Source organism: Macaca mulatta, chromosome 20, assembly GCF_049350105.2.
Source record: "Macaca mulatta isolate MMU2019108-1 chromosome 20, T2T-MMU8v2.0, whole genome shotgun sequence".
NCBI lineage: Eukaryota > Metazoa > Chordata > Mammalia > Primates > Cercopithecidae > Macaca > Macaca mulatta.
The window spans coordinates 10955184-10967409 of NC_133425.1; the positions used below are offsets into that span (position 1 = coordinate 10955184).

At 41.1% G+C, this 12226-nt stretch overlaps 1 protein-coding gene across 6 annotated transcripts in view; it reads right to left on the reverse strand.

Annotated features, from left to right (window-relative positions):
- Positions 1 to 679: 679 nt before the first annotated feature.
- Positions 680 to 12226, reverse strand: part of GRIN2A (glutamate ionotropic receptor NMDA type subunit 2A) — a 431556-nt gene continuing 420009 nt past the window's right edge. For 3 of the 6 annotated variants that reach the window (XM_077987200.1, XM_077987199.1, XM_077987198.1), the window contains one exon: positions 5737 to 12159. In XM_077987200.1, coding sequence (XP_077843326.1) covers positions 10360 to 12159 — 1800 coding nt within the window. In that variant the 3' untranslated portion in view covers positions 5737 to 10359. Of the gene's footprint in view, positions 12160 to 12226 lie in introns of all 6 variants that reach the window. The other 3 variants (XM_028840946.2, XM_077987201.1, XM_028840945.2) reach the window with 3 other exon arrangements.

A 12226-nucleotide genomic window follows, 5' to 3' on the forward strand; every position in this document is an offset into this window, starting at 1 on the left:
TCAACATTATCAGGGTCAAGGCTACAAGCACAGGAACTGCACAGGAAGACAAGAGCTAGGTGTGGGACAGTGGCTAAGCTTTTGGCTGAAATCCTGAAGCCAAGCCAAGAATTGTCCTGAATTCCGTGCCTCCCTCTACCCTCTCCCCTTGCCAAAGTGGGGAACTTGTTATTTCCCCTTTGTACAAACATTAAGCCTGCCTGAAACATTAGCAATTGATATGGTTGGGGTATTTGTCCCCTCCAAATCTCATGCTGAATGTGATCACCAGAAGTTGGAGGTGGGGCCTAGTGAGATATGTTTGGGTCATCGGGACGGATCCCTCATGAATGGCTTGGTGTCCACCCTATGGTAATGAGAGAGTTGTCTATTAGTTCATGAGAGAGCTGGTTGTCTAAAGGAGCCTGGCATTTCTCTCTTGCTCTCTCTCATCATGTGACACACTGGCTCCTCTTCCCTTCCGTCATGACTAAAAGTTTCCTGAGGCCTCACCAGGAGCCAAGCAGATGCGGGTGCCATGCTTGTACAGCCTGCAGAACAATGAGATAAATAAACCTCTTTTCTTTGTAAATTACCCAGCCTCAGGTGTTCCTTTCTAGCAATGCAAAACAGACTAACACAGTGATGCTTACAACAGCAGCAACAATGACAACAACAAAGACCACAACTCAATTTCTCATTTTCATATCAATTGGCAGAAATTATCTTTATTAGAAAAATGAAATTTTCCTGTATTTACATTTTTACACCATATGACCGGGCACTTCTGTTGCCTCAGGAGTTATGTACATATCAGTTTGCACACACATGTCAATCCCCATTCCTTAAAACAGTTGATAACACATTGAACAAAATTAAAAGACATACTACAAGAAGACAACCATAGTATATACTTCCTCTATCATAGAAAGGTGTTAAGCAAACATGTAATTTTGTAGCTATGCTTGGAAATATTTAATACAGTTATTAGCACTTCCTCATGCAGTGGATTAAAACATGACAGATATAAACTGCTGCAGTTGATCAGTGAACATTAATTCCCAAATGAAGACCATTGCATAGAGCACACAGCTTGCTTTGAGTTCCACCATACAAGAGATCAAGTCAGTTCTGATGTGGGTTTTGGATTCTGTTTGAATGTAGCTGTGAATAGAAACCCTCTGCATATGGAGTTCAATCCTAACCATATTGGATTAAAAATGGACTCAGACATAAACCTGGATAGCCGCTTAATTCAATAACTTTCTTGCAGGCAATGACCAGCTTGTGTATTATGCAACAAGTCTTATTATTAATACATGAGTGAAAAATGAATCATTTATCCTCTTTTTCTGTCTGAGAAGGTCATTATTTATAATTTTTATGATCTAATTCTTATTCAAGCCACCAAAAAACTCACCTTATTCTTTCTGAACATTCAGCTTGAAATATATATGCTCTACATAAACACATACACATAAACATTCTGGGGTGATATAAACTATGGTGAATTCTGCCAATTAATTCAGCAGGTTTATGCTTTTAAATTTGTTTTGGCAGGGGAATGAACAAGATTAAGATTCACAGTTAAAAAACAACTGGTAAAGAAATCTTTGGGGACCCTCAGGTTTGGAAGGCACCTGAGCCACATCTAACTATGTGTGTCAAGCAGTTTTCTGCCTTTTCTATGAAAATGTTATTCTTGAACTTATATCTTAAGTAGGCAATTAGCATCCCTTCCCAGTCAAAAATTTGGGGAACATGAATGTTAAAAGTTCCACTTTCATCTTTTCATATTCATCAAAATTTTCCAAAAAGATCACCTGGATTTGGCTCAAATTAGAGGGCTTAATCTTTTGTTTTTAAACTGAAACATTTCTATAAGTGGTCATGACCCCAGAGCTGTGTCTACAAACTTAATAAAGACTTAAAAAATTTTAAAAAATATTTTAAAAGTCAATACTGTTCATTCACTTGAATTAGCTTGACTGAGAATGGAAATAATTCAGTAAGTCTTAGATGGCTAATGTAGAAACTTTGATTGAATCCCAAAGGCTATGAATGCTTTTCATGGAAAAAAAATGACAATGTTTTCGTATTTCTGGACCTTCGCTTTTTGCTCAGTTATCAATAGTCTTTGATTTGAGCCCTTTAAAACTTGAAACAGCAAAATGTCAGATCAATGGGAGGCATTTAAAATGCTAAAGACAAACTCATGTTTGTTGGAGAACAATTAACCTTATTAATTTAAAAGGCAGCTGTGGTATTGGCTATGTTATGTTAATATCCTATTGAGGGTTCATCTTAAATCTTTCCTAAAGGTATGAAAGAGAATTAACTGGAAGAAGTCATGACCCAGGGCTAATGAAGAATGTTCTAGGATTGCAAAAATGCAAACTCACTGTTTCACTGACACAGTAAGAAAGAGAGAATTATGAGTGATAATCTCCGTTTTGTCTTCTGTGTTTCTGCGGACTGCTGACACCTTATCTGAGGAAGTTAATCTGAGGAATGACTTCATTTTAAGCAATTTAGTTCTGGTTCCCTGGAGAGTTGCATGCTTTGAAATACAACCCCCAGAGAAGAAATGCTATTGGTCAAATTGTTCTTTGGAGTGCTCCATTTCTACATATTTCAACATTCCAAGGAGAACATTGTCATGCACTTGTAGACCCAACAACAGGATCTCCAAATAACAAATAATAATCTTTCTGTCTTAAAAAGCTTGAAAGATGAAACAGCTGAGAAATTTTTTCTCAGAGACTAGCACTTAACTTGCATTAAGTTAGCTAACCCTCCAGAGAATTCATGGAGACTCCCAGAAAGACATTCCTTCAAATCCCTGCTAGTGTCCTCATCCATCAAATGGGCCTAATGCACCCCTCACCTCCCAGTAAATATAAATGCCAGGAAAGAAATGTGGCTTAGAACATGGAGAGGGGGGAATGCAGGAAAGGCAGTGTGTGCTCAGCGGCATGCCTGCAGAGTACGTTAAATACTAGGCCATTCTGGGTACCTACAAAGCCCGGTGGAAGCATTCCAATTCAACACTCTTCAGTGGGACAGAATAACCATCACTATCCTAATGCTAAGTGAGCAGCGAATTATCTCTAAGACAATTTGGAAATGAAAAAAAAAAGACCAAGAAGGAAAACAACAACTTTTTAATAGCTGGTCCTCAAACATTCTGACTACCAAAGCTCTCCATCATTCATGCAGAAACTCTATTTCCTATTCCCTGTCCCACCTCTGAAACTCATTCCGTCTGCCTGGCAAAGATAACCAAACATAGGGATGAAATAGGAGGAACAGTCAACTTGCAAATAATATCACCTCTTTGAACATGGGTCACAATATTTAGGAGGACTTTAATGGAGGGCCACATGGCTGCGTGTGTGTGCATACCCACACACTTGAGAGCATGTACTATGTACATATGTTTAATGGAATTAGCCCTGATGTTGAGTGATAAAACGATGAGACATTAGGAAAGAGATATTTAAGATTAGGCACATGCTAAGTAGAGAAAATAACTCCCCAGGAATTTTTTTTAAAATGCTGAGTGCAAGCATATGAAAGGGAGACACAAACAGTGTTCAAGTCTCAGAAGGAACTATGAACAGAGGTGAGATCCCCAGAAATTCTCAATACACCCAAATCAGGCAATGAGGGGTACGACCCTAACAAACTTCTCTGTCACAGAGGCTGACACTCAAGGGTATAAGCCCAGGAACCTCAAAAGAGCAGACCTCTCTTTCTGACTTCTATTCTGATCTCCCTGAAGGAGACCAGGCACTTTGAGAATATGTCTAACATTAGAGATTTACTAATTCTAGTTACTGATGAGGCTGAGAAAAACCTGAGCCTCAGTTTCCTTATCTGTAAAATGGGAGCAATCATATTTATATCTTAAGGTTATTTTGAGGATCACATTCTAGGATATGCCTAGAATACTGCCTACACTCAATTTAGATATATTTTGATATTCTCAAATTCAGGTGCAGATCCATGGCAAGTACTTGCGATAAGCAGAAAATATAACATCCCAAGAATGCATAGAATGGGATGGACAGAGTGACAAAAGCTCCCTCTCCACCTCGCCATCCTTCCTGAAATACACCTATATTCCTTTCCCCATCTCTTTGCCCCATTTTCTCTCTAGGGAACCTGATGCTTTCTCTTTTGTCAGCCACAACAGTAGGCACTTGGAACTCGATAAAGAATTCTCCCTCCACCCTTCCCTGATACCTTCATACCCTGGTCTATCAAAAGGGTTCTTCAAACGTCAAAAACAAAACCAAACAAAAAAGCTTTAGGGAAATGCTTCATCTTTTTACATCATGGTCTATTTTCTAATCCTTTGGGGAATTTTTTTAAACCTTTTCTTGAGGCACATGTCATAACACAAGGCTGGGAGGAGGCATGATTTGGGAAGGATTGGAGAACTGGCTGGAACCAGACCCAAGCCTTCCTGTGCAAAATTGTAGGAGTGTGAGTGTGTTCACCTGGTTAGCCGCTCCTGGGTCTCCTAAGCACGTTATTTGAAGATTAAAATAAATCAAGTGCATTTCCAGGAGCACTAACTCTATTCTCCAGAGTTACTTAAAGGTTTAGGGAAGGACTTTAAAAAAAAAAAGTATGCTCCTAGAATCAGATTTTTTTTTTCCTGGCTCATTTCTAATTTTTGCTGTTTAGTCTCTGTTTGCATTTCACGGGTCCTTGCTTATCATTTGGATTAGAGAACTGAACTTCTAAACCATAAGCTACTTATGGGAAGAGACTGTATTTTCTGTTTATTTTGCATCCCCTCCCCCACAATCCCAAACTGGCTTTCAAAGTGAAGTGGACATTCAGTGAAATCCTATTAGCTGGTCAGTGTGCTTGGTTCTTCCTCAGTGCATGGTACATAGAACTCAATTATTTCAACGGTTACTACCAGCCTTTTATCTCAGTTTGAGGTTTTAAACAATATCCCTGTTGATTCTTCCTAAGGAGACAGTCTCTGAAAAAAGTTTTCTCTCTTCTAGAACTTTAAGACAGGGATTGTGAGGGAGTTTAAAGGAAAACAAAATTCAAAGAAGCATGGGAGCATGGGTAGGTCTTTCTAGGGCAAGAGGTGGAAAAAAAAGAAAAAAGAAAAAAAAAAAAAAGCCAGGGCAGCTTTACGGGGATCTCTGGCTCTTATTCCGGAAGTAGTCAGGAGTGTCCCCTAGAAAGAAACCTAGAAATAAGTCAGCCCGGTCAGAGAACCGAGCCGGAAATTGAACCATGTCTTGGATCTAATCCTCGCTCTGATACTCTAACTTGATGATCTTAAACAGGCAACTGCCCATTTGTAAACTTCATTTTCTCATCTCTCCTCCCCTTCTCCTAACTTTTGGTGTGGTTCTCCAAACTCTCTTTTTCTAAGACCCTTCTGGGCAGGCACTTCTAGCTAATACTATACTGAAAGCACTGCTGGGCACAGAAGGAGTGCAGGTGAGGAAAGAGGATAAAGTATTTAAATAGGAAATCTATGCCCTTTGACATGTTTAAGGAAATTCACACACAAGTCCATATCAGCATTGTCTTCAGAAGCAAATGCGAGCAGAATAGATTCTATACCCCTCATCCCAGAGTTTTGTTTTTCAAAGAAGGGGCCAAGAACACCAACACCCAAATTCTACTTAAGCTCTGTCATCCTCCCTACAACTGAGATTAAAAAAATACAGTGCCCTCTCTACAGAAATATCCTCCCATAAAAATAACCAGAATGGGTTTTCCATGTGTTAATACCATCATCACCATTTAATTTTTAACATAAACTTTACAATATGTACAATTTTATTTGGATAATACACTTATGTGTGAATGGTAGAAATCAAGCATGTATATTATATACATGTGTACACAAGCAGTTGTATTCACAGGATAAGTGCATTTTATCATCTCTGATCCATATCAAGTGGCAAGCTGACCTCATCTGATACAATTAGGTATGAACACAGTACAATATGTAGGGATTGAATGGGAAACAGTAACTGCATACTGGGAGAACTTTTCAAGTATAGACCCCACATCACTTTCAACCCTGTTCACCAAAAAGAGATGGGGTATCTGGAAAGGTCTAATTGTGTCTCCAGTGAAAATAAACAGTACTTTTGGAAGGAAAATTGCCTTTACATAGAACCCTTCACTCATTAAATATCAACCAACACATTTAGCTTCCACCTACTCGAACTTCTTTTTCTTTGAGTCCAATTATGTCTACTATAGCTGTGGTTAATACAAACAGGCTCCATTTCAGAAACAACGCATGTCCCCTTTTCAAGGATTCATGCACGACAGCAATGCACAAAGAAACAGTACAGGAATGTGCATAATGTTAACGAATATATCCAGCTCCTCTGTAAGGTATTTTAGATTTCTCAAATTAGTGTTTATTTAGGTCTTAAACCGCAAGGGATTTCAGTACAAGGTACTTATTTATATGACAACTGATTATTAAAGCTGCACTTTTTAGATTTAAAGGAGATAAATTTTTAATCACCATTTAATTAACATCAACATTTTTTTTCTTTTTCATTAGCAATTCTATTTGCAAATAATTCAGGGCATTTGTCATTTCCTGAGAAGGATGCAGAATATTAAATACACATCAGTGGTCGACATATCAAATAGAATAAACAATGTGTGACTATATGACAGCCGTGGATCTTTTGACTAATTAACTGCTTTGGCTACAGTCCCATTTAAGTGAAACTATTTCATTTGTAAACAAGGTGTAATTTTCTTTTTCTTCTCCCCAGAAAATAAGCGTGAAATGATGTGACAGATTTTGCTGCAATGGGTGAATTTTAATGCTTTCACTAGAAAAGCTAAATACGAAGACGCTCTGGCACCCTGTGAATCAGGGAAGAGAAAATCAAGAGTAATCCGTGGATGCCCCGTCATGGTGCTGGGCAGACAGATAAATAATGCAGAGAGATTTGCAGAGGACATAACAGTAATGTGTGGTGAGATTATAATCCTGCATATCTCCCTGGCAGAAAGATAGACCTATAGGGACTTGCCAGCTCAGAGCATTGAAACCATAAGCGGCCTAAGAACCTGCAGATGTAAGGATGATGAAACTCATTTTCCAGAAGCACAAAGGTTTCTCAAGTACAGTTCATGCTCTAGAAGACTCTCTTACCCAGAGTATTTTAAACTGGTTGCATGTGCATGCTATTACCCTTGGACAGAGACCCAACCATTTGCATTCAAGTGTACCTCTCTGAGGACCTGTTGGGTCCTTCTCAAGTGGAAAAAACCAATTAGAATTAACAAGATATCATTATGGATGCCAGTTCTGACTTAAGCCAGCTGAAACTCAGGCATTTGTGTTCAGAGATTTGGACTCCTTGCCATCCACAAATCTAAGACCTCAGAGCTGGGATATGTTACAGGAATCTTCTGTGATGGATCTATAGTCTAGGGCTTCCTATTTAATTCTTGTTACTTCTCATACTGTGGTTTCCATTCACCACTGGACGTTACATTCCCAATATTCTTTTTGCAAAAACTGAACTTAGATGACTTTTGAATAACTCTGCATCTTTTCCTTAGAAATTGACCATCTGATCAGTAGTTGATTTTTTTTTTTTTCTTTGCTTGGGATCATCACATTGAAGAGTCAATGAATTAGTAGAGAAGGGAAACCATAAACTTTGTGCAGCATAAAATTTCTGATTATTTATTTAAAGAAAACACTTTGGGTAGTAAAAAGGATATAGATTTTTTTTGCAACATTACTGTTGATTATTCCAAAGGCCACATTTTCAGTTTCTTTATCCAGAGATGTATGTATGGGGTTAATAGCAGAAATAATGCTGCTATTAGGGGAAGGCTTTTTGACCGATTAAGTCAGTGCAAGTATAACTCTCAGTCTCCCTAGAGGTCTCTGTGGCATTTGGCAGCCCTCTGGGTTTAGAGGACACCAGACGAAGACAGAAAGCCTCTTTGGCTTGACAACAAATCACTCTTCTGTGTTCTGGAGAGGCTTTTTAATTCATTCGTGTCAAAACATCCCAGACTTGTGAGGAAATGGAGGTGATCCTTGCTGGGGTGGATAAAGGTTTGGAACGCAGTGGAAGGGCAAAAGGTAGAAAGGGCTAAAAGGCCACACAGTCATGGAAATTCAGATTTAGGATCAGAAGTTGGGATGACTATTCCAGGCCCTTTGATCCAGGCTTCTCCATGGCTGGGTCTTGGGACAGCAGAGATACAGCAGCCGGGAAATAAAATATCATTTTCAAGCATATGCATCCCCAAGACCTAGTCAGCCCCTTCTGCCTTTCAAAAATGAAAGGAAGCTCCTCTCACCCACTGCCTCCCTCTGTTCACTACCACTGACCCTGAAATTTATTGCAACCACTTTTCGTCATTGTAGGAACACTGCAGGTCAGGCGCACTTTCCCAAAGATGGAGCTATTCCATGCATCCTTGAGCTTTAAGAGAATCATTCCTGGCACTTGCCCACATGCAAGAAAATAATACTTACAAAACAGAATGCACACCATGAGGAGAAGAAACGGGATAATTTTTCAACCTGCCACTTTCTCCCTTTCTTCAAGAACGTAAAGCAGAATGCAGGAGGAAACCAGGAAATGGTCAGGCGAGTCTACATTAGCTTAGTGTTTCCGCAGCATGGCCCGAAACAGACTGAGGTCTTCTGCAAACACTGATGGCTAGTTATCCCAAATACATCAAAAATTCTCATATATATGAAATACACTAATTAACAGAGTAGAACTATATAAAAGGTTTAGTTAATATTATTTGCTGGTTTTATGGTATTTAATTTTTAAACTAGAAAATCCTGATCTGATAAAGTGTCATAACATAGCAACTATCTTGTCGGGGGCACTTTTTTTTTTTTTTTTTTTTGTGGCAGGCACTGTGCTAATAGGCTCCCCATGCATAAGTATTCCCCTGTCTGCCTCTAACTTAAAATAAAATGGGTATCATTTCATGTCATATATGCACAGGTTTGAGTAGAATAAGAATGGGATAATGCAGGTGATTCAGAAATGACAAATGCTTTGAGGAATTTTTCCTACATCTCTGTTGGTGCTATGAAGTGGTTTGCCACCAACAGAGAGAATAACTCGGGAGAAATCACTTGTCTCACTAAAGTCTATATCCACAGTTTGGAGGATACTCAGGGTAGATCCAAGAGTGTTTTGTGTTTTGAAGGCTTTTCATTTGAGGAGGTTGGGGTGGAAGTGAGTGTCCAACAGAATTTCTGTATGTGAAGGAAGATAAACCTAAAACCATGCTAGCCTTCGGCAGACAGATGGCATTGTACTTCTTACAGAGCACAGTACACATACGGCTGTTGGTGCATGTCACCACATTCACAACTCTGGGACGAGCAATACACAGCTAATTGGACACCACCATGGCTGTTTGGAAACGGAACGAGTTATGGTTACTCTGGGAGGGAAGGGGCAACAGATACTATACAACCCTGAGTCATCACCAGAAGGGAGGAAATGCAAACTTACGTACATAGGCGTCTTCGGGATAAACTACAATGGCCACTGTGTCACAGACAGAAGATCCACACTTAGATCTCGAAGACATAAATGTGTTAGTTTATGCAGCTCTGAACAAGACCATCGAAGCCGAGGGTGAGAGAAACACACATCAACATCCAAAGAGATTCCTGTAGCTCTCTCCACCTGAGGGTCCCTCGGGCCTTTGGCTCCAGATGGGTCTTGGAAATGAACTATAATGAAGGTAGCATAGTCACCACGAACACACTGATTTGCTATTCTTTGGGGGAGCCTGGAGTTCTTGGGGTGAGCCTGGGCTGTGATGGAAGGCATAACGAGAAAGCTGAAACTGTTACGAGCCACACTTCCTAATCTCTTGCACATGTCAATCTCACTACAGTGCAGATGCATTCTTAACTGTTTTTATTTTGTCTGTGTCAGGTTTACATGCATACCATATTGCTTATTCTGAATTAGAGAAACCATTAGGCATTTCTGATGAGAAAATTACATGGTGGACTGACCTTAATGGAATTTGGAATATAGGAAATCATAACATCACCATTAGCATCCAATGCATCATTATTGCCATCATACCCAGTAGGCATGTCCCGGAGACTTGCCCTTATGTAGTTAGTTATTTTTGGTTAAGGACTCACCATGCTCAGCACATACCTCACAAGATTCCTTGAGTGGAAAATTATGGCATGAAGCCATGTGCAAAAGAGCCAACAACAACAAAAAAATACCTCCCTACATCTTCTTTCTCTTAGCAGGGCACTATTGGACGTCCAACATTTACCCTCCAGAACGTTGGCCATTACGTATGTTTCCCTATAGATAAAACATTAATGGAAGATTTTTAAACATCAGATTCCATACTAGGCATTTTCTTGTACACACGTCTATTGCTGCAGGAATTTAAAACCCTGGGGGTAGAGTACATATTATTCTTATTTGCAGCATAAGGCATAACATGCTCCGAAATATACACATCATTGTGGCCCCGACTGTCCCTGGAACAGTACGATGCCGTTGACCTCAAGGACGACCGAAGATAGCTGTCATTCACCGCCTGGGATGGCAACGAGTGTTTGTAAGGGTCCGAGGGGCATCTCCCAATAACCAAGCGTTGGTCATCCCTGTGGGAGTGGAGGAAAGGGTTATCGGAGGTGTGGTCTGGCAAGAGAGACTTGCTCCTCTTGCTGTCCTCCAGACCTTGGGGGAAAAGGGAGCTTTTGTTCCCCGAGAGTTTGCTTGAGGGGACACTAAACAGGCTGCCGTAAAAATTTCCCTCCAGAAGCCGTTCCCTGTCCTTGAGGCTTATGCTCCGGGAGGGCCTGCTAAGGTCTAGCTCCCTAGGTTTGTCGACAATGTTATCGTAGGAATGCTGACGGCTAATCCTTAGCTTGTTCTTTTGTAATTGAAGGGCATTGTTCTGTGCCCAGTCCTGCTGGTAGACCTGCTCCCGGGTGGCTGGGTTACCTGTCTCCTGAAGCATCTGGTCTTCGTCGATGTCATAGAGGTTCCCCATCCGCAGGCAGGCATCGCACTTGAAGGGGGACCTCATGGTGAAGTGGCCTGAATAGGTGGGCAGGTTGGAAAGGCAGCTTCTGCAGTGCGTGGAGTTCTGCCGGTATCGCTCGCTGGTCTCGCTGTGTGGGGAACCCTTGTCTTTCAAGGTGAAGTGCTTGGAGTAGAGTTTATACTGCTCGGTGTCGGGAAGCCCCTCTTCATTATGCAAGGGCTTCCGGTTCATTGGCAGTGTGGAGTCGCCCTTGCGGAAGTTTTCACTGTGATCCTGGTAGGGGTCTGGGAAGTCCACGTTCTCGGGCAGGGTCACGTTTTCAACAAACTGGGGTGGATCTAAGTGAAAACCAGGCTCCTTCTCACCATCAATAGTGTAGATCTTGTCTCTCGGGGAGCTTGATTTGGTTTTCAGGTAGGTGCGCTCGACCTCGCTACAGTCCTTGGGGTATTTGGAGGCCACTGACCTTTTAAAGTTGTCCTTGGTTTTGTGGTTCTTACTGTTGTCAGGTTCCCTGTGGCACGTGGCCCGATTTGACGTTTCTGAAACGTCAGAATGGGCCATCTCTTCTGGAAGATACCTAGGGCTCTTTAGGGAGTGGGTCCTATTCTCTGCTGTTCCCTCATCCCTCTGGGAGACTGGATTCTGGGATAGTGAATCCTGGCGTATGGAATCCATGGATTTCTTCCAAAGTTGCCGGGGTCTAGAGTTCACTTTGGATTCTGTGCTCACAGCCACCTCCACCGTGTTAGGGTTGGACTCATTGAGAGTGAGAGGATGTTGTCCCTGGAATACGTAGTTATTGAGGTTATCCTTGTGCCGGTTGGCCACAAATGTCTGGAGTTCGTTCATGTTGTCTCCAAAAATGCTCTCTTTCCCCTGAAAGGACCTGTTGTCCGAGTACATCATATTCCCCTTATCTGAAACCATGTCCATGATAAGGGAACCTCTTTGGATGAAGTCAGCAGCTCTTTTGGGTGAGTCCATTCTTGAGGAGTTCATGTTGGACATGTTGGAAATGTTTTTGGCTGACCGGAGGAGTTTTAACATGTTGCTCTGGGATCCTGTCAGATTGAAGTCTGGAGACTTCTTCTTTTCTTCAATGTGCACTCCATGAATGCAGCTGTAGATGCCCTGTAGGGGAGTAACATAAAGCACCATCAGCAGCAGCAGCAGTGAATGTGAAACCACTTTGCACTTG